Below are 24206 nucleotides of genomic sequence, written 5' to 3'. Positions count from 1 at the left end.
GGGGCCATAACTCCTACAAGACTGAATGAATCCGGACGCGAAACACCAGGTGCACAACTACACATGCTGACCAACATTTCTGTAAAGTTTTGTGACTCTATGTCAAATACTTTTGGAGCTAGGCGCGACACAACACTAAAATGACCAATTTTTACATAGTCAGGGGTCATACCTCCTACACGACTGAATGAATCCGGACGCGAAACCCCAGGTGCACAACAACACATGCTGACCAACATTCCTGTAACGTTTTGTGACTCTATGTCAAATACTTTTGGAGCTAGGTGCGACACAACATCCTCGGAAGGACGGACAAGAGCAAATCTATATGCACCCACCACTCATAGGGGGGCACAAAAATCAAATGCAAATGGGGCAATTTCAAAAGTTAAGTTGCCAGTTGGTCAACCGAATAAAACATAATTTCCTTTTAAATATTCTTTTACAACATGCTGTTGGTTTGGTCTTACTTGTTCATATTTTAAAACTTTTAATTATAGCTTCATCCATTTCATGAAGTTTAAAATTATTTAATTCTTTATCTAAAGATCATAAATCCTCTGATAAATATGTAAAAGCACATTACTGTTGTCTGATAAGCCATTACAAGCTGAGGGCAGGCCATAAATCGGTAAATTAGGTGCGGCTCATTAAATGATGGTTAGCTCATGAAACCCTTAGGTAACAGGTCACAGTAATAGCAGCTGATTGTCACTGAAAGAAATTAATGGGAATCTGTCTCACAAATTTGTGAGACACTGGTAGCCAACTTTCATCAGTCCCTATGTTCGGGGCCAGGGGCAATAAAAAATCTCAATGTAGAAACAACCTTCTGGAGTTACTTCCCTCTTAATGAAGAAAACCGATATATGTAAATAAGAACAAACATAGGGACGGGAGCCAGTCTATAGAAATCATCAAGACAATCATTTTGACAATTTTTCATAAATATTGGGTCACGACTGTTGCCTCTAGCGTGTTCACAAGCTTTTCTTATGATCTGGCCTACTGACCTTGTTTTTGACCCCACATGACCCAGTTTCAAACTTGACCTAGAGATCATCAAGACATTCATTCTGACCATTTTTCATAAATATTGGCTCACAACTTGGGCCTCTAGAGTGTTCACAAGCTTTTCCTTTGATTTGATCTACATGACCCAGTTTCGACTTGACCTAGAGACCGTCAAGACAAACATTCTGACCAAGTTTCAAAAAGGTCGACTTAAAATTGTGGCCTCTAGAGTGTTCACAAGCTTTTTCTTTGATCTGGCCTACTGACCTTGTTTTTTATCCCACATGACCCAGTTTCGAACTTGACCTAGAGACTAACAAGACTAACATTCTGACCAAGTTTCATAAAGATCGGGTCACAAATGTGGCCTCTAGAGTGTTCACAAAGCAAATGTTGACAGGCAATGCACGACGGACGCCGACTGGTCACAATAGCTCACCTTGAGCACTTTGTGCTCTAGTGAGCTTAAAACATGGGCGTTTTGAGTTCTGCCCACCCGATCATTCTTATCAGTTCTAAAAATAGAAATAACAATGGAGTTGTGTACAAACACGATCTCTCCTATTGACACCATGTCCAACAATACACTAAAGTTTATATGTTGCACGCCTGTCTATCTAGTCAGTAATTAGCTGTCATGATCAATAATCCCACTGCATTATTGAGAAGCTTGAACATGATAACTAATTTTTCATAAAATAAGTTATGCAATCAAAGTATTCAACTGACCAGTATTGACCACTATATGTTTTGATCAGGGATATTGCGCGGAAACAAAATTTGAATTGATCAGTACTATCCATTTCAATGAGTGTAATTGATAATAATAAATAGAGGGTATTTGTTTATGAGTGAATATGGAATATATCTCACTGAGAAGTGAGAAAATTTCAAATATTTTCACGAGCGCGTAGCTCGAGTGAAAATGTTCTCACTTCGAAGTAAGATATATGCCATTCAAGAAAAACAAGCAAATTTTCTTTTTATTTTATGCTAAATTACGTTGAGATGTGCGTTTTGCAACATATTATTATCTCTGAGCGGGAAACAGATGCACGCAAACAGACATGATGTCAGACGTGTTGTGACGTTAGAAAGACACACACAACATGAAGTTCCAGTTGATTTCAATTTTTGCTGCATAATGTTATGAAATTCTCATTAAGTAAAATAATTTGAAATGAGCAATATACAATAAAGCACAAAGTGCCACTACATTTTTCATCCTGATTTAAGCAAATAATTTAGAATTCATGCACAATGTTCCAGTAGATCGGCAAAGTGAGTGATGTGCAGTGAGTAATAGGGATTATATCTCACTGGTAAAACTCGGTATTTCATCAGTTAGCATGAAATAAATACTTTAATTCAAAAATAAAGGCTATTGTAAGATGATAAAACCATTGAATTAACAAGTATTGATCACTGACCAGTCTAAGTATACTGTCCAAAATTAAGCCTGACCAAAACTGAATCAACTAATATTGACCAGTATTGACCGCCATCCTACTCATTGACCGGCTTTTTGCCAACATTGAACTTGCATGCAAAACTTTAACCAGAGTTTTTCTATTTCTAAAAGAGGGCATAATTTGTCCAAAATACATGTCAGAGTTATGGGACTTGACCCTGTGAGGTTGGTAATTGATCTAGAAAAATAAAAAATAAGTTTCAAATATATATGCCTTTAAGTATTAGCTGTATCACACCCTATTACCTAATGTCCTCCACGCTGAGTGATGCGGCTGCCACAGAGGTCAGAAATCAATAACGACGAGTAGTGGTGTTAGGTTTCTGAGCTGTATTTTTTCATTTCGACTTTCCATGAAGATATTCTGGTGCAGGCATACGTGCAGATGCCTAGACATATTATATGATTAATCCTGGCCGCCAACTTCGCGAAATAAAGAAGAATTCAGCTGTTTAAATTGGACGTTTATTAAAATTGATGCGAAAATCATATTCAACGGCCTAATTCGAAGTGTTTACAAAATATTTTGATCGGATTTACCTCACAAGTCAAACGATCAATCATCTGGGGAAATCCTGGCAAGTTTCAAGTCTGTCCGTACGTCTACACCGACGTTCTGACCCTCCAAAGGGACCCGGGTATAGTCACGTATGATAAACTTTACCGCAGAGGGCATTTTTAAATGATGCCCATCCCGCCGAGAAGTCAAAATATAGGATACCGTTTACGGCAGAGGGAAATTTGGTGTAAAAACGTCTATTTTGGCTCTTTGTTGCGCTTTTCAGACTTGGGAGGTCATGGAATCATGTGCTGTATGCATTGTTTATACTTGTGTTTAATAATGGGCAATTTTCAATGGCGAACACCGCTGTACGCAGTGTCAATTGCCCAAACGAAAAAAATAATTAACAATACACTAACAAAACATCAACAAAACATATTTTGATATTTTGTTAGGATGTTTTAATGTCTAGATTGTATTTCTATCTATTTCCGACTTAGCATACTATCCGCTACATGTATAGATTGGTTTGCTGCTGTAAATGTTCATTTTGTAAATTCATTTTTGTTTCAATTTCTATTATGATGAAATATACAGAAATAATGATATCTTAATTCCTGGTACTTGCGTTCTTGCAGGATTCAGTGTTAAAGTTACGGTTAATATTAGATATAACTAGTAAATCGTTTTGCATTTATTATATACAGCGTCCACTTAAATACAGATCAGATCATATAGTTTAATTCAGTTTGTCGAGTAGTATATTTATTTATGTATATATTTGAAATATATGAGAATCGTTTTTTTTTAAAAATGCTAAGACACTGATTTGCAGTTTACGCTATAGTGATTGACCATTTATTTACAGGGTACTGGAAACAGATGAAAACATTTGGAATGCTGGATATAGAACAAAAAACATAATTATACTGACGTGATTACAGGGCAAAATATCAAACTTGAATACATCTTTAAAGTTGAAAAAGAGATCGATCAGAATGAAATCTTCATTTCAGATAGTAACTCGGTAATAACATGTGGTTTAGTTAATTCCATTTCATTTTGATAGATCTCTTTTGACATGACAATTACTTAAATTGTCAATCACTCCAGTGTTAAATTCAAAATCATTGTTACAACAATAACACATGTATGCCTTCATCTTTGGTTCTGAAATTGAATACAAGATAAATTATTTAGAACATTTCTGTGAACGATTAATGAATAACAGCTTTATTTAGAACCGATCACTTGACTTAAAAAGTTATGCTACTGACAACAAATATATTTAAATTTTCTAGCCCAGCTGATCTTTTATGTAGAATTATGTTACTATCAGTAGCCTCTGAGTATGAAAGCATGACAATGCAAAACAATTTGATATTTAATATTAACCTATATTCAACACTGAATCCAGCAAGAACGCAAGAACCAGGACTTAGGATTTCATTACTGGCAGCAAATATCTGTATATTATGTTAAAAAAAAAGAAACAAAAATGATTTTACAAAACGAAGACTTTCAGTGGCAAAACAACTCAATACATGTACAGTATCAGACTGTATGCAATGTATGAGATATATATAAATACTATCTAGTCTGATTGTAAAACACATGTGAAGCTTAAATTTAACATCTGCATTAGTTTTGGAAAGAGTAACTTGCATGTAAAACTAATAAGAAGTTCAAAATGGGACATAATTTGCCCAAAATACATGTCAGAGTCTGGCACTTGACCAAGTGAAGTTGATAACTGATGTAGAAAAAGAAACAAAAGGGTTCTGATGACCATGGATCGCTCACCTGAGTAATATAAGCTATATGTTTCAAATGTCAAACTGATGATAAAATATTAAGAAGTCAGTAGGTCATATTCATGGTTAATGAAATTCAGTTTTATGATTGATGTGCAAAACTGTGTATGTCATCAAAATTTCAAGGCGGTATCTTAAAAAACAGGAAAATAGGTCAGTAGGTCAAGGTCACAGTCAAGTGATATCATATTACTTGGGGTCATCAGGTAATTATAATTAAACAGTCTTGGAAATAGGATCAGATGATTTTTAAGTATTGTTTTCCTATATAATTCGCATAATAACTAAGTAACCCCAGGGCGGGCCTCTTTTAACCCCAGGGGCATAATTTGAATAAATTTGGTAGAGGACAACTAGAAAATGCATCATACCAAATATCAAAAGCCTAGGTCATATGGTTTCAGAAAAGAAGATTTTTAAAGTGTTTTTCCTATATAAGTCTATATAAAACTTTGGACCCTCAGGTCAGGGCCTCTTTTCACCCAAGGGATACAATTTGAAAATTTTTGGTCGAGGACCATAAGACAATGCTACAACAAACCAAATATCAAAAGTCTAAGTATTGTTGTTTCAGAGAAGAAGATTTTTAAACTTTTTTCCCTATATAAGTCTATGTAAAATTTGGAACCCCCGGGGCAGGGCCATATTTTAACCTAGGGGGATAATTTGAATAATCTTGGTAGAGGACCACTAGATGATGCTACATACCAAATATCAAAGCCCTAGGCCATGTGCTTTTGTACAAGAAAATTTTCAAAGTTTTCCCTGTTTAAGTCTATATAAACCATGTGACCCCCGGGCGGGGCCATATTTGACCCTAGGAGAATAATAAAATTTTCCCCATACAAGTCTATATAAACCATGTGACCCCCGGGGCGGGGCCATATTTCACCCTAGGGGAATAATTTGAATAATTTTGGTAGAGAACCACTAGATGATGTGACACACCAAATATCAAAGCCCTAGGCCCTGTGGTTTTGGACAAGAAGATTTTTAAAGTTTTTCCTTTCGGTTGCCATAGCAACCAGAGTTCTGCATAGAATTCAATTCCTTGAACAATTTTGAAATGGGGCCACCCAAGGATCATTCCTGTGAAGTGTGGTGTAATTCTGCCCAGTGGTTTTCAAGAAGAAGATTTTTTTAGAAAATGTTGACGGACACACAACGAACGACTGACGACAGACATTGAGCGGTCAAAAAAGCTCACCATGAGCCTTTGGCTCAGGTGAGCTAAAAATAAGTTTCAAATCTATATGCCTTTTAGCAATAGCTGTATGTACCAAGCTGTGACGCAGACACCAACACCAATGCCAGGGTGAGTAGAATAGCTAGACAATTCTTTGAACAGTCGAGCTAATAAAAAATATACTGGTACCTCTCTGCGAACTTTATCAGCAGTTTCCTTAAAATAAAAAAAAATGGCAGATAACCACTTATGGCTCTTAATTCATTGATATTTTATCAATATTACATTTCTTTACATGTACTTGCACTAAACTTTTATCGCAACCCTACTTTCAGAGAATCCAACAAATATTTTTCTTTCAATATTTCCCAAGATTCTCACATGTTTCATGAATCTTACATTCTTTCAAGTTTGAAGTGCAGAATAAATTTCTATAAGAACACTCATACTGCCATCATGAGTTATATTTGTCAGAAATAATCCTAATCACATATATCTTGAAATTTCCTTAAAGCAGAAGTATCGCATTTCAGGCAGCTGTCATCTGTACACATTAATAAATCCATTTTAAAATTAACTGCTGTGACAATTTTTTATGTGCAGTGACAGTTTTAAATCCATCTTTAGTGTTTTTGTATTTTTTGTGTACATTTTTGTATTTTCCTCCCTTTAGATAACTTTCTTAATATACTCTTCATCATTCAAAACAGATCTAAATTTAAGGTTACTTTCCATGTGGTATTCTCAAGAATGTTTGTTTTGTTTGTGTTGGGTTTAACGCCGTTTTTCAACAGTATTTCAGTCATGTAACGGCGGGCAGTTAACCTAACCAGTGTTCCTGAATTCTGTACCAGTACAAACCTGTTCTCCGCAAGTAACTGCCAACTTCCCCACATGAATTATCAGAGGTGGAGGACTAATGATTGCAGACACAATGTCGTTTATCAAATAGTCACGGAGAACATACGCCCCGCCCGAGGATCGAACTCACAACCCCGCAATCCGTAGACCGATGCTCTACCTACTGAGCTAAGCGGGCGGGTTTTCTCAAGAATGATTTTTTAAAATCCCTATTTCAGCCTAGCTGCACATTGATAAATTTAGAGATTTCATACAAATCAATTTGGTTTTACAGTGGTTTTTTTTTCCTTTTTTTATTTTTGGTGTTTAAATCAAATATGTACAATTATGTTTTTGTTTGAATGTCACTTCGAAGGTTTTCATATATTTCAACAAATGTCTTCAAACTGCCACAATTAGACTAGTAAAAACATCTCTGGTAAAACTGTTATTATTTTCTCATGTTCTATGAAGTCATTCAAAACTCACAAAATATTTTCTGATATGTCTTTTCAGATCTCCATTGCAATTACTTACATAACTAACTATCACATCTAAAAAGTTTTTCTCTTCTGCATGGCTGCATTCAAAATTCAAATCTGTTTTTTTCACCACTTTAGTGACTTCATATAACGATACAGGAAACATTTCTCATATATGTTTTCTGATATGTCTTTTCAGATCTCTTTTGCAATTACATGAATAGCTACAAGTATCACATTTAAAGCGCTTCTCTCCTGTATGTATTCGCATATGACTTCTCAGATGATCGCTTTGATTACCTGCATAACTGCAAAGATCACATTTAAAGCACTTCTCTCCTGTATGAGTTCTAATGTGTGCTTGCAAATGGTTTCCTGTTCTACTTTGGTGACCACAAATATGACACAGGAAACGTTTCTCATTTGTATGTATTCTCTTGTGGCTTTCTATGCTGCTATTATTACTTTCATCACTTTTATAACAATCCTCTCCAGTATGTATTTTCATATGTTTTTTCAAAGAAAATGCTTCACGAAATTCATAACTACAAATGCCACATTTGAAGTGTTTTACACCTGTATGTATTTTCTTATGCCTGATCAGATGGCTATTATGGTTACTTGCGTAACTGCAGACATCACATTTAAAGGGTTTTTCTCCTGTATGTGTTCTTATATGCCTTTTTAAATCACTTTTTTGAGTACTCCCGTAACTACAAAGATTACAATTAAATGGTTTCTCTCCTGTATGTATTGTCATGTGCGTTTTAAAACTTTCTCTTCTATTACATGCGAAACTACAAATATCACATTTGAACAAATTCACCCCTGCATGTATTGCCATATGACATTTCAGAGACCTGTTGTCATTACTTGCGTAACTGCAAATACCACATTTAAATTGTTTCTCTCCAGTATGGATTGTCATATGGCTTTTGAGATTACGACTGTAAATACTTAAACTACAGATATCACATGTAACACGTTTCTCTTTTGTATGGGTACCCATATGACTTTTCCGAGCCTTGTGGTGATTACTTGCAAATGAACTCACACCAAAGTTTGAGTGCTTCTCTCCCGTATGCATTGACATATGCATCTTAAAATAACACTTTTTAGAAAAAGTAGAATTACAAATATCACATTTAAAGCATTTTTCCCCCTTCTGTATTACTGTATCCAGTAGTTTCAAACTGCCATTTTCATCGCTAGCAAAATTGTAAACATGGAATGTATACTTTCCGTCACCCAATTCTTTTGTTATGTTTGCCATTTTGCCTTCCAAGTGGGAAACCTGTCTACTAATACTGGATATTTAGATCCAAAGATACTAGGAAAGTAGAATAATGTAACTCGGATTTAATTTTTAACTCACTAATGGCAGTTCTATTATCACAAAACAGAAAACAGGGACTTACGGGATGTGGTATTTCCACAGCTTTGATCACTTTGGACAGAGAAACATCAAATACACACAGCAGGCCAACTGGCGAGGCATTACAAACTCCTACAAGCAGCTTCAATGTCTGACCCACCCCAAACTCCTCCACACATGTGACATTGGTGTGTTCATCACTGAGGATACGCCCAAACTGCCAGGCAGCCAGACGTTTACCTGAGGAGACATCAACAACCTCTAGCAAGGCTCCCCTCACAATCCACCCACTCTTGCCGTCTGAAATATACACAACTTTAAATGAATAAAAACAATTTTAAATGTTCAATACAGTATCATCATCAACTTCTAAAGTAACTGGTATTCATTAATATTTTCAGTCTGAAACTTAGACTTAAGAAGTTAGGAATGGCAAACATTCAATTTCAACTTAACGTATTGCCGTAATCTTACTTATAACGTAAGCATACTGCTGAAATTTTGCTGAGGAATTAGTAGATGTAGAAAGACGATTCCTGCCAATTTTTGTGCAATGTATAATGCATTTTTGACAGTGCTTGTGCAAAATATAACTTCAGCATAATTTTAGAGTCTATGTAACATATATTAAACATTCAAGGACTTCTGAATTTTCATATTTGTTTACTTTCCATATAATACATGCAAGCATACAATGTAGATAGTGTTCAACAGTCGCCTCGAGAAATACTGCTACAGTAACTGTAGTGAAGAATGAATAATGAGGTTCAAGTCTTAGAAAACAAAACCTTTTCAATTTCCCCATAGTTGCCCTGTTTGATTAGTTTTGACTTTGAGTTGATCTTAAGAAGTGACTGTGCGTTGTGTAAAACAAAAAGTTAAATACATTCATCCGCCTCACAATCCTCAAATATTTCACTCAACACATTTAATAAGTAAATTTTTGGATATCTCTTTAATACTGATGAACTGATTCCCTTGCCCCTAAAACTCTTATAAGTGCTAAAAATACACAACTAAATAAAACAAGAGGGCCATGATGGCCCTATATCGCTCACCTGTTATCATTGCACTTGAGGACAAGGAGGTCCTCAGAAAAAATATTTAAGTCCAAAGGACAGGAACAACAAAGGAAAGAAATTTAACCAAAAAGAAAAACAAAATTCTCACAAGGTACAGATATGTCAAAATACACCTAAAAATTGGAAGTACCAGCCATGTTGTACCACAGGAAAGTGGTCTCGGTTTTTCCCTACGGCCAATAATAAAAAAGTTACTAAAAATAGGCTATTTATAGTAACGTAAAAGGGAAGTAATTCAAAAGAAAATTACCGGGTATTGTAAGTTAACAAAAGAATGATCTGCCAAATAAATCTGTTGACATAAATGAAATTTCAGATCAGTATCTTCATTAGTTACGGAGATATACCCATTTTAATTTGAAATGAAGGGAGGTAATTTGACATAAAATCAGTCCATAGTTATCTACCCTGATTGGCTCGGTCCAACTAATGACAATAATGAAATTTCAAATAAGTCCTGTAAGTACTTACTGATATAAATCCATTTTGACTACAATCAGGGGAGGTAATCAGATATAAAATAACTCTGGAAACTACGATTGGATCTGATTTGTCATGGAATCCAAGATTTATTGTTGTTGAAGATATTTTGGAAGTTTGTATCAAATAAAACCATAAATGAAGTCTCTATATGGCTGCAAAAGCCAAAATAGCCAATTTTGGACATTTAAGGGGCCATAACTCTGGAACCCATGATGGAATCTGGCCAGTTTAAGAAAGGAACCAAGATCTTGTGGTGATACAAGTTGTGTGCAAGTTTGGTTAAAATCAAATCATAAATGAAGTTGCTATTGTGCAGACAAGGTCAAAATAGCTAATTTTGGCCCTTTCAGGGGCCATAACTCTGGAACCCATTAGGAGATCTGGCCGGTTCAACAAAGGAACTGAGATCTTATGGCAACACAAGTTTTGTGCAAGTTTGATTAAATTCAAATCATAAATGAAGCTGCTATTGTGCAGACAAGGGCAAAATAGCTAATTCTGGTCCTTTCAGGGGCCATAACTCTGGAACCCATAATGGAATCTGGCCAGTTCAAGAAAGGAACCAAGATCTTATAGTGATACAAGTTGTGTGCCAGTTTGGTAAAAATCAAATCATAAATAAAGCTGCTATTGTGCAGACAAGGTCAAAATAGCTGATTTTGGCCCTTTCAGGGGCCATAACTCTGGAACCCATTAAGGGATCTGGCCAGTTCAAGAAAGGAACCGAGATCTTATGGTGATACAAGTTGTGTACAAGTCTGGTTAAAATAAAATCATAAATGAAACCACTATCGTGCAGACAAGAAATTGTTGACGGACGGACGGACGGACGACGGACGAAGGGTGATCACAAAAGCTCACCTTGTCACTATGTGACAGGTGAGCTAACAAGTCACAAATGGACCACTGACAATTTAACACAACTCTTTTACCTTTTGACACTCCGGAAAAAGCACCTGCTGGTTGATCTTCTAAACATGCTAATGTTGATGGCTGAAATGGTTTCACAGCAGAGACATGGTGAGGCTCAATCCCTGGTCGCATTTTTACCCTGTAAAACATGCAAATAGCATAAAACTCAGTGGGTAAGTCCTTTTGTTCATAGGTGGAGCACCTGAAGGATATATTCAGTTTGGATAGTTACATAACTTTTCCGCAAAATCTGCACAAAAATTGACTAGTTTTCATGGTGAGTTTCAGAACATTTTAATTTTATAAATTAAATGCATTTTTACAATTGTATATGTGTGTATTAAATGATTAAAATGCATTTTTAGACCTCTGTAGCAGCATATCGACGTTTTTATACGAGTAAATAATGTGACCAACCCCAATTTCATGACGCCATCTTGGTTGTCCATGCCAAGTTACCCAGCGTTGTAAACAGCGTGTGTAAATGCGTATCTTACCCTTAAAAAATAACGGAATATGCTCACTGTCTGATTTTCTTGCGTACATTTTACGCAAACTCTGAAGAACTTACACCAACACCAAAATTTGTTTGCGTGACGAAAGTAAACAGCTGATTTGAACTTCACTAAATGAACTGACCAGTTACCGATAAATGCGGCCTTCATTAGCCATCCCTTTTCTAAAACCTGTACACCAGTCTAGGATCAGGGAGGGAAATTAACTTTTGTATAGACCACCTACATACCTGAAATCGGCGACCTAAAACAGGCCGTAGTTATATCTTACGTGAGATTTGTGTTTTTACCACCGACCCTAGGACTTAATCTATGTCGTCTGGATGCACCGTGCAATTTGGTCTATTGGTTTTATGAAGACGGTCAATCGCTTACGTGTGTTGTCGTTTTACATAATAAATTATGGCTTGTTCAAAACAACTAAAATTTGACACTTTCTTTGGGCCAGAACGCGTTTCTAGTAGAGCAATAGTGGTCACGGGTGGTAAACGCGCAATCCAATTCCCACTGGGAATACGCTTAAAATGGGGTGCGTGACTTCCGGTGCTGGTGTTGCGCATCAATATATACAACGTTGAGGTAGGTGGGTTTTTTGTTTTTGTAAATAATGGCACATTTACGAGAGTTTTCGAAAAAAGCAAAATGCTATTCGACACAAAAATGAAGAACTATCATATGTTTGAAATATCAAATTATTAATTTAAGAATCAGTCCTAATATCACGAAAACTCTGCTGGCTGTAACTGTCAAAAAAGTATGGAATCATGAAAAATGCTGATTTTTTACCTCTTGTGCCTTTTTTCCAGAAATGTGACGCTTCTAATAATCAAACACGTGTAAAACAGTCATGAATATTACATACACTTGAATGAAATGTTGCTTTTGGGGGAAAGATTGGCAAACAAACAATCGGGAATGGGGTTGCGCCCCGGGAATGGAGTTGCACGTATACATTATATACATTATAACTCCATTCCCGGTGCGCAACCCCATTCCCGATGATTTTTTGTCAATCATGTCCCCGTAAGCAGGATTTGAAGCAAATGATTTTGATATCCGTTATTTCATAACAGTTGAGTTATCATTTATAAAAAGCATCAGATGCCCTCAGATTAGGCATATGAGGTCAGAAACTGCCCATTTTTGTTGATTTCATATTTTTTTCACGCTTCGTGTCGCCAGAGTTTTTGTGATCGTAGAGCCGAATCATAAATTACAAACCAGATATTTTACATATATGATGTATCATCATATTTGTGTCGAATAGCATTCTCCTTTTTTCAAGAAAAATTATTCTTGTCTCATACTAAGCAAAATCGTAACTTCACATACCTTGATTTCGTCTTTTTTTACGCGCAACACCAGCACCGGACGTTGCGCAACCCATTTTAAGCGTATTCCCAGCGGGAATTGGATTGCGCGTTTACCACCTGTGGTGGTGCCTATTATTAATGAATTGATGACTGGCATTTTTAAAAGAAATAAAGAACATGTTTCAGTAAATCAGACTATGCTTGATATGCTGGAAGACAAGTTTCCCGTGGCTAGGTTGTGGAAACAAATGTCCAGGTTTGTCTTAAGTGCAGCCTTTGCACAAAATTTAACACTGAGAATGTTTGGTGCCCAAAATACCCAAAGTCTTCTATTGACAGGTACGTTATTTTACGGTATCCAAACCTGTAAGATATTTCAAATGAAGCCCAAAATTCTTGCGGAAGAGGTATTTCAAGACAATAAAATACAATTTCTGTTGCTGCTTGTTTGTAAATCAACAAAACTGGACCAATTCAGGTGCGTAGGAAGCATTTTGGGATTGCTAGTCATGACTAGTTTGAACACATAATAAATGATTAAACACGACCAATGTATTTCTTTATTATTCTTTGTTTAATTAAACATGGTCCATTTACCCCTCAGTCAATGGGTAATTTGACTTTTTACCTCTGTGCTGTGAAAAGTGGGAGTATAATTTACCCACCTAGTCAAACACATTAATAACAACCACAGCTGATAAGCTAATCAGGCTTCATTAATCTGGAACTTTCCTAATTTTCATGGGTCACTGTACTTTTTTGGCCATAAAATCAATATTTGTAAAGATAGTCATTAGACTATTTACTCCCATGCTGTGAAAAGTGGGGGTATTTACCCAGGAAACAGGCTGATTCGGACCATGGCTGATTCGGACCACATACTTTGAATAAAAGTAGATAATGACCATATATTTTGGCTGATTCGGCCCACAAACTTTGATTATAGAGTCAATAATGACCATATATTTTGGATCATTTGGCAATGTTCAAGAAATAATGTCGATTATATGGATTAACTTTAAGTAAGGACATAAAATATACAACTTACAAGCAGATAACAAGTTTTGACAAGCTAAATGCATCATTTATGCATCTAAATAGGCACTTTATTTAATCTTTGCATCAGAAACTAAACTTAATTTTCAAAATGTTATTTTTACTTGTGATATTAGTGTCAGGAAAACTTAAGCAATTTAGGCCAAATAGGCCAAGTAAATTTGGGCCGAATCAGCCATGGTCCGAGTCAGCCTGTATTCTTTACCCACATAGGCAAAAATTAGTTGTAGCTGGGGTTGGATATCGTTAAGGACGAAGCAGTCCGATACCGATACCAACGAAACGATACGGTATTTTTAACGATACCGATACCAAGCTTTGAAGTACATCACATAAGTAATGATTTGGTTAGTATTAAATACACCCTTTTAAGTAGTTATGCAGGAAAATTTGCTTTGATATATAAACATTTTAAGTCTGTTAATTTGATGTTGTACTAGAACTATGAGAGAGTAAAAAAATTAAACATATCTTACAAACTAGAGTTTTCCAAAATAAAAAAAGAACAGAGTAGATACGTCGCTCACTGTGCAATTTAAATTTAGGACTCACTGGCTGTGGTAATGCTTGCTCAGCACTGACGAGAACTGTTAAATTCAACACTTACTAGCCTTCAAGTTAACCCATTTAACAAGTCAGACTCATTGTCACTCATGATAAATCTTCAACCAGATTAACTAGATGCAACCCCAGCTAAATTTTCAAAATCAAAATATTGCAAATTAATTAAATTCATCTTAAAGGGCTGTGTTTTCCTAACTCAGAACAGTTTAAATTTTTTAAATATCTTAAAAATTAAAAAAAGTTATGAAGAATTGAAGTTTGGAAAAAGTCGCATTTTTCTAGAAATTTTTACCAGTATATTATATAGGAAATCAACTCGCGTTCACGGACCGAAGAAAGGGAAATTTTCAACATCAAATCTTCATAACTATTTTATTTTTTATGCTATACTCATGAAACTTCACAGTCAGATACGATTTTTCCTGTAGAATTCATTTCTGTCATCAGTTTTTGTACAGTGCAAACAGGCACTGCCATAATACAGGAAAATTCAAGGAAATTCAGAGTTTTTCCCCCCATTTTTTATTTCAGTCTCCGCATAAAATTATATAGCAATTTAATTTTCAACAATCAGTATGATGATACAATGTTGTGAATGTTCATCAATCATAGTTTAGTGTTTTTAAAAGCAAATGCATACAGTGATATACTTCATATAAAAGACATTGTTTAGTTTAAAACATTACCAGATGCCGACTAAAATATTTAGAATACATTTTAATTTCATAAAAAAATATCATCATAATACAGATGGTAATGTTTTAATATATATATTAAACTGGTCAAGACATTTATAGTTTTAGCAAATATATCATAGTAATTTTGTGTAAATTCCACTTTGTGTTACTTTAAATTAAATTTAATTAAAAGAAGTACTTTCGGGTAACCTGCAGCTTGACTGAATATGGGATGTCAATGTACTGTTTCTTAGTCAAATTCTTAGTGCCGCAATAACTTTTAAGTTCAAGAGACACACCGTTTGATGTACTGTAAAAAACTGATATACATCCTTCAGCAAGTAAGCTTTCTGTCAGTCCTAGAAACTTACAGAATGGTCAAAGTTTCACAATCTATTGCCCCCCCAAAAATGATATTAATAATGTAAATGATTTATTTCAAAAACCATTTTCATGTTCAACAATGATACCAACAGCAGACATATGGATGTCCCCCAAAAATAATATGCATATAACACATAAATATCTGAACATGATACACAGCTTGCCAGTAATCCGAATCGTTTTATCCGAATATTCAAACACCTCGATAATGAAAGTGGTCACGAGAAATTTGTGACAACATAACATACATTATGTGATAATACAAATGCAAATAATTGTTTTTATTGTAAATATGTTTCGAGAATATGTTTCCAATCATATACAAATCGATTTTTACAGGCAATTATGGAATTTGATTCCCAGTAGAACGGAAAATATTTGGCGAGTAATAGTATACGGTGCGACTGAAAAAGACGAACAGTATTCAACCACAAAATCCCCTTTCTACTGCATGTTTACGTCGTATTATTTAAAAAATAATAATATTCTCGTATGAATTATTAACTTAGCAATTGATTTACGTCGGCTATGATGTTTTTTTACGTTGAATGTGTTCAGACGACGCCTTTTATCGGGGTTCTAGCCAGGATTTTCTGAAGGCATGTTGCAGAAGGATATTTTCTGATGAGCAAAGGGGTGGGTGCGGGAGGGGTGTCCCCTCCTGCATGGGGGATATGGGGGTCACCCCAGAAAATTTTGTGTTACTACAACTCTTTTTGGTGCATTCTGGTGCATTTCAGAGTGAAAAACATAGTGGTATTTTCAGTGATTAATAAGCATCATTTACATGTACAACAAGAAAAGATATTAGGTCATAAAAATCCTATGGAGTTATTTGCTGAATGACAATTAAAAGTTCATCAATTTTAAGTTGCTAAAAATGTTCATTTACTATTTATTGTACATAAAACAACACAATTTTAGCACTGCACACAGATCTATTTGTATTTTAAAGTTTATGTCTTCTATAATTTCTGCGGAGTTTATTTGCTGAAAACTTATCTATTTTAAGTTTTTGAAAATGTCAACTGTTTGTTGTACATACATGTAAAACAACACAATCTGAGACTGTCATCCAGGGAAACGCTGGTTTCCATTTTGGATCAATGGCCATTTGGCGTGGCTGGGAGGGATTCTGAAATTAGTGTTTCCTGCAGACTCTTAAAGGGGCATGGTGCTTCCATTGAAAAGGGGCACTTTTAACGCGCAGTTTGGCATTGAAAGGGCATTCGTCGAAGAACGCTTGCCAGCGTCATTTTACAGGTGCCATTTTACATACTATTTTCACATTGCATTTGAGAAGCTTTCATATCTCAGATATGGGGTAGATATTTTGTATTATTCTTTAGGTAATGCCTACCATGTTGTGAAAGAGCTTTCCTTTCTTTTGCTTAAAGATGACACTGATGATTCATACTTTCAAACATTCTTATTCTGTTACCCTCATGAAGTGTTGGCTTGCATTTTCAGAGACAGATATCAGGTGATAATTAATAAGCAACAAGTTTTATTGAACAACTATCAATGCGCAACTTTATTTTGTCAATCATCACATATCATTTCACCACTGATTTACGTTAAGAGCATAGGTAGTTCGTCAAATCTACATGTAATCAATGACTTTGTACCTATATCGCTGATTAAACCCATTGTTCTTCGTTGTCAGTAAGATTTAGACGACAAATCGACACGGAAAGTTATATTTTGCTAGTGTTTTGGCATACAGACACTAAATAGCCTGAGCACCTATGAAAAAATGGTAGTCGCATAATGGCGGATTCAAATAGTTCTCAGTTTTTTTTGCTGTAAGAAGGATTTTCCTTGAAATCATTGCTATATATTGGTTGAAATCATATTGCATGCCTATACTTGACATACTGGTAGCATTTGCATGTTGAAAAAAGACTCCAAACTGATGTAACATGTGAAATTTATTCATACACCCCTACCCTAAATTGTGATTGTCATTTCAGTGTAAAAATTACAGTGTGTCCGTTTGACCAGAAATATTTTTCTTGCATCAAACATGACCCCTACTTTTCTTTGGATATTTTTACAGTATTAATGTTGATCTACAAGAAAATGTAAGCTAAAGAAATTTAAAATGGGTCTAGGTGTGTATTGCAGCATTGTGAAAACTTGTCATTTTATATAGAATATATAGTGGTGGCTATTTAGTGTGTTATAACCTATAAGAATTGTCACCCGGTAGAATTACTAAAATTTTCTGTCGTCTGCAAATAAAAAAAAATTTGTAAACATTGCACATCAACCCAGACAATTGATTTTTGAAAGAATTAAGCAAAAAATAAATGATAATTCTATTACCGGTGGGGGAAAAAGGGTGTCGGAAATGGCTTGGTTGTACGACAGTAAATAAAAATCCTAGCTATGGAAAAATAACCACAAAACTGCCTGGAGAAACTGTCAGAAAACAATATTATGTGCACAGACTTATGTGTCAGGCCACTAGAAATATTTTAAAAATACCCGAAGGCCTACACGTGTCGCATATATGCCATTTTTCTCTTTGTGAGAACCCGGAACATTTGAGCAGAAATGTGGGGACCAATGCTCAGGCCATAAGTTTAGGGAGTTTTCTTTCAAGGACTGTATTCTATGGTATACAGTAGTTTACTATTTTTGTATAATATTTTGATAAATATAGCACTATTATATACACAACTTATACAAGGCTTATTTACATTTGTGCGGTTATATAACTTGTTATATGTGTGCAGTGCCGGCTCAGCTGGCCACAAGGCAGCACAATAATTTTACTTATAACCATCTTTATTTCATCCTAATATCACACTCTATGCATAAGCATGATCTTTTAGGTGTGGGGTGCTAGAAAAGTCAGGCTTGGGGTCAGTGAGACCCTTTGAATAGTGTAAATCTGTATGTAATTTGTACTATACTGGCGTGATGCAAAACGACTGCGTCTTGCTCGCGATATGTACCTAGTAGTTTTACGCAACTTGTCGTAGTACTCTGTTCTTAAAAGGTGTCTGATAACAGAAGAGCCATGTGACAGTTTTACACCATTTACCCTAGCTTTAAGGATAACAGTGTCAGCAAGCCCATGATTTAGTCTTAGAATCTGGCCATGGATACGGCCATGGCAGTTGCGGAGAAATGTAACATTTTTGGGCAAGCATGCATTGTAGGATCTGTTCACTGCTTCACATTTCTGTGTAGATGTTAAAAATTTAGTTTTTTCTATGCTTTCTGGACCAAGGAGAATTTCAATACATTTCCTGAGTAAAGTCTCATCATCATCAGTCATTTTAAGCCTGACATTGTCTAGCATATAGTTTTTTGCTTTTCTGTAGTTGCCAGAACAAACCAAGCTGTATTTAGAACATGAGGTACCACAGTAACCTTTGAAACATAGTACTATTTCTGAAATTATATTAGGCATTTTGTGTTTTATTACTTTCAAATTGCTTTTGTACTTCTTATGTGCACTTGATAGCTCTGAAACACACCTAGATTTAATAGATAGAGCAAATCTGTTTTTAGATTAGACTTCTGTTTACCACGGAACATTTTGTCACTAAATGGTGCCCGGTTAATTTGCCTTTTTAGAGAATTTGCTAGGTGCCTCACATCTTTCAAGTGCACAGTTTTAGTTCCTTGACCTTTGTCTACATCAGAATGACCTTTAGAATCTCCATCACCTGTGTGGTGTGAAATCTGAAGATCTTTAGTAATATCCTTAGATACCATTTCATTCCGTTTGAGCAGAGACCAGGTGTGCAGTATCAACACCTTTTTAGTTACATTTTGACATGAATAGTTGGAGAGAACTTGAATACCATGGCCATGAGATATGACTTTAGCTATAGAATGCAAAAATATGCAGTATTGTTGCATTTGAGATGAAAAAAAAGACAATTTTCCCATTTTTTACTGAAAAATAAGCTTTTTTTAACAAAAAAAAATTCACTAAACACTAATTTTGTTCTATATTTTATCACAGTTGCATAATTATATATTTTTTTCAGTGTGGTTATCTATTCCGCACTTGCTGGTGGTATATTTGATGTAATATCTTACGGGTTTTTTGAAAAAAAACAGCGTTTAATGACTATATGTGATTCAGCCAAATTTAACGGCTTAAACCGCAGTCTTTGGACAAAATGATGGCTGTACAAAAATAGTGATTTTGAGAAAACTACTGGTTTGTTTGGGCTGAAACTTGTTTTATAAGCTGAATATAGATGAAACTTCACATAGAGAGCAAAAAAGCTGAAAAAAAAAAAATTCATATTTCCTTATAGGCATACAGACACTAAATAGCCTGAGCACCTATGAAAAAATGGTAGTCGCATAATGGCGGATTCAAATAGTTCTCAGTTTTTTTTGCTGTAAGAAGGATTTTCCTTGAAATCATTGCTATATATTGGTTGAAATCATATTGCATGCCTATACTTGACATACTGGTAGCATTTGCATGTTGAAAAAAGATTCCAAACTGATTTAACATGTGAAATTTATTCATACACCCCTACCCTAAATTGTGATTGTCATTTCAGTGTAAAAATTACGGTGTGTCCGTTTGACCAGAAATATTTTTCTTGCATCAAACATGACCCCTACTTTTCTTTGGATATTTTTACAGTATTAATGTTGATCTACAAGAAAATGTAAGCTAAAGAAATTTAAAATGGGTCTAGGTGTGTATTGCAGCATTGTGAAAACTTGTCATTTTATATAGAATATATAGTGGTGGCTATTTAGTGTGTTATAACCTTTTGGGCATGCGAAAACGAAAGTAGAATGCGACGTAAAAAGTACATGCTGTGAAATTTACAAGACTAGATCGTCTGCCACTATTTTTATCACTCCCTCGTTGCTCGGAAGTTTTTGTGATACATACAATGACTGACTATGAATCTGTTTTTCCATCTAATCATACAGTAGTCAGTAATATGAACATAAATGTGAATACCTATGGTTCATTGCGAGTAATAACTCAAAATTTCGGCTTGCTTGACGCATGCGGCCGTGCACTGTCAACTTACATTTCGGCCTTATAAAATCGTTTTGACAAATTATTTACGAAAACAAAACTAGGTCCTTGCATTTTTAGTTTATTCAGTTATAACTAGATCAGTTTTTATAACTTAATCGCTAAGTTATCGGTTATTTTCATGCCGATGTACATTTTCAAATCAAAATGGCGGCGACTTCTGCATCGGCGCGTCATGAATGTGCTTTGTAAAGTACGACTTCGTAATTATAAATCAAGACATCGGTCGATTTTAATGAATTTGGTATCATTCTAAAGCTTAAACGTTTCTCTTATTATTTTTATAAATGATATCCGTAAAGGAATAAAATAAATCTTGTAGATAAAATCGATAAAAAATATTTTGAGTCTGGTCAATTTTCATGGGTTGGTCGGCGATCGGCAAACATTCAATATTTTATTTTTAAAGGCCCAATGAGCGCATCGAAAAGGTGTGACAATCAATCTACATTTTAAATGATTACAACCTTTTGAAATAATTATCGTTTAATTGACCGTTTTCAATCATATCTTCCGTAAAGAAAGTACATGTAGCTTCACCGTCCGCGTCCTAAAAACAACAAATTTTCATCTACTGTTCCCAATTAAAGTATCATAAAACAGTAATTGATTGCATAATCCTGTCAGTTCTTAATCAGGGTCATTCACGGTTGATGCACCCGCGTGTCGACCTGTTGATCAAAGCCGCTAATTGACGATACAATACACGGAACATGTCCCGCGGACATTGGCTATCCAGACTGGTTTTGAAAGGGCACTTGTCAAGATAAATACACAAGCCTCATAGAATAAAAGGGCACGTGGCGCAAACGGGCAGTTTGAAGGGCAGCTTGGCGGCACTTAAAACGGGGCATGGCGCTGCGCCATGTTAAAAAGGCCTGCAGGAAACACTATGAAATTGTGACCGGGGCCTCCGTGGCCGAGTGGTTAAGGTCGCTGGCTTCAAATCACTTGCCCCTCATCGATGTGGGTTCGAGCCTCACTCGGGGCGTTGAATTCTTCATGTGAGGTAGCCATCCAGCTGGCTTACGGAAGATCGGTGGTTCTACCAAAGTGTCCGTTCGTATTGAAATAATGCACGAAGGGTATTTCAAACTTTTCTCTACAAGTTCTATTAAAAAGTATTTTGAAAGTGACGACAGAAAACATTAATTCTTGCATTGTCTTTTCGATATTCCGCCCGAGAAAACGCATTTCATACATGTGAAAAACATTAATATTACGGCGATAATTGTTCAAAAGCATTTTACCGTGTTGCACAATTTTTGACTTAATTCCTTATATTGTCTTTCCTTGATTGCGAAAAACATTCGGACGATAATTGTTGAATCATCTGTCATTATATCTAATGACATGTATAATCTTAAAACTTGCGAAAACAGTCACTTTCATGTACACATCACAAGATGCCGCCTGTCAAAGGATTTAAAGGCGGAGCTACGATGAAATTTACGTCACACGTTCCACATATAGGAAGCTGTCATTGGTTTATCGGTTATCTTAACTCGCATCGCTTTACCTAAACTATCGGGTAGCACGTGGAAGCTTTTCGAATACACTATCGGATTAATCGGGGTGTTTATTGGGATGATTTTATGACATGTCGCTTCGGCAATTAAGGGATGACGGGGGAAATAAGGGATGTCGAATATACAACTCAAAGTCTGAAGGCATGTCGCACGCGACAGGCGATAATAGCCTGGCAAGAACCCTGATACTGCTATTTGGAAAATTAAATCAGCCGCCATTTTGACAGCATTCGCGTGATTCGGGTCAAGGGTCATACTTTTCAAATCAAAATGCGGTATACTTAGAATAGGTTCCGAAACATGTTTTTGGTATCAAATTAAAGATAAAAGATTGAATTTTTCAATTATGTATGAAGACTTTCGGAAAAATAATTTTCCTGAGTTGTGATTTTGATTAAATTTTCGCCGAACTATATCTCGGGAAAGGGTCGGCCCACATTAAAAATTCGAACGCCTACTGAAAGATCGACCAATCAGCTTTCATGTGACGTTAAAATTGTGAATATTAATTAGGTCTTAGGTACCCGCATGTGTTGGCAAAACATGCATGTACTTTGCATCACAGTCCGTGATCTCAATTAACAGCGAGGTGCAATAAACAGGTCAACATCCTGTGTTTATATAGCCATGTGGTTTAACTTACACAAGTGTCTGTTAAGTAATTTATATCACTGGAAAGAGAATTTTATAGGCTTTCTAAAGGTGTATGATGCAATCTGTTATCTCTATGAATAATGATTTTATGAACAAATAATTCAAGTGACCGTCTGATGTTGGAAAAATTCCAGTAGATAAGCACTGTCAAGGCTTATCAGCTGGGGTTGCTATAACTAGTAATGTATATAAAGTGCAACATTTTTTTCAACACAATTGTCATTGACAAATAACCCTCAAAACACTTGAAACAACCAACAATAACGTATTTCTATTAGTTCGCGAAAACCGATGACTTGTTTACGTAGGTTAGAGCTAAGTTTCGTAACTTGTTATTCAAATCATTTTTGTTTTGATTTGTTTTGATAGAATATGACAAAGAGCAAAAAAATGTCGTATATTTTGCAATTAAGTATGATTTACGTAGTTTAAAACGGCGGGAAAAGATGTTTTTATAATAATATTTAGCATACGAAATTATCTGCAAGGCCAGCTCGCCATGTTGTTCGGAGAGGTGTCACAGTAAACAATGTCGATCGCGATATTGCTGTGTTTCAAATACTAGTTGCTTATTTTCTGCTTTCTTTTGCCGCGGATTTGGTACTTATTTTGTTTATTTACTTTTATGGAAATACCGAAATCGGAACTGGTTCTTTATGAAACGGTATATATATTGGTACTTTTTGAAGTGATTATTCGGTACGGTACCGATACCGGGAACCGGTATCCAACCCTATCTACAATGCTTTAAATTTATCACTGTGAGTGTAATAATACTCGCCTGAACAAAACGCTCGATCTGCTATTTTTTCTGCTAAATGTCATATACACAATTCGTATATTCTTGATGTATTTCTAAACCATGCGACCCACCTAACATAATTACCCCACCCGCTCCTGTACAAGGTATCAAATTTTGGAACATTATTTACTTCAATATTTCTATATCATTTTCAACTATTTATAGCAAAGGAGACAAATACATTCAGGTCTACTTAGACAAGCTAGATAGAGATAGAATATGTCACATACTTAGACAGGAAAACGGCAAATTCTTGCGATGAGAGTGGTTTTCAATTCATGGTAACCGCCATTTTCCCGGCTCGTAATGCGCATGCGCCTTGTATTTTCGGACGGTATGACTAGATACCGGAAAGGCCCTTTCCGCGGAAAGGGCCTAACATTTATTTATCTATCTCTGGATACTGCCAACCGCTCTCGGGAGTGTTATAGGCAGGGAATAAATGCACGTCGGATCGTTTCTCTAATACAGTTTTCAGAATCCGGGAATGCAAAGTTTCTTTTCAGTTCATGT

The 24206-nt window shown here is 35.6% G+C and overlaps 2 protein-coding genes across 2 annotated transcripts; both read right to left on the bottom strand.

Moving 5' to 3' along the window:
- Nucleotides 1-6229: 6229 nt before the first annotated feature.
- On the bottom strand, nucleotides 6230-8625 carry LOC128548537 (zinc finger protein 239-like). Its single transcript, XM_053523663.1, has one exon. It carries the CDS (start codon nucleotides 8580-8582, stop codon nucleotides 7479-7481), a length of 1104 nt encoding a protein of 367 aa, XP_053379638.1. The 5' UTR covers nucleotides 8583-8625; the 3' UTR covers nucleotides 6230-7478.
- LOC128548216 (protein ELYS-like) lies at nucleotides 8611-23993 on the bottom strand. The gene is made up of 4 exons (XM_053522668.1): nucleotides 23924-23993; nucleotides 11579-11659; nucleotides 11182-11300; nucleotides 8611-8984 (listed from the first exon to the last, which is right to left on the bottom strand). The coding sequence occupies exons 2-4, from the start codon at nucleotides 11608-11610 to the stop codon at nucleotides 8611-8613; spliced, it is 525 nt and encodes a 174-aa protein (XP_053378643.1). The 5' UTR covers nucleotides 11611-11659; nucleotides 23924-23993.
- Nucleotides 23994-24206: the final 213 nt, after the last annotated feature.

This window comes from Mercenaria mercenaria, chromosome 14, assembly GCF_021730395.1.
Source record: "Mercenaria mercenaria strain notata chromosome 14, MADL_Memer_1, whole genome shotgun sequence".
NCBI classification, from domain to species: domain Eukaryota; kingdom Metazoa; phylum Mollusca; class Bivalvia; order Venerida; family Veneridae; genus Mercenaria; species Mercenaria mercenaria.
This window is presented reverse-complemented; position numbering and strand designations above follow the sequence as displayed.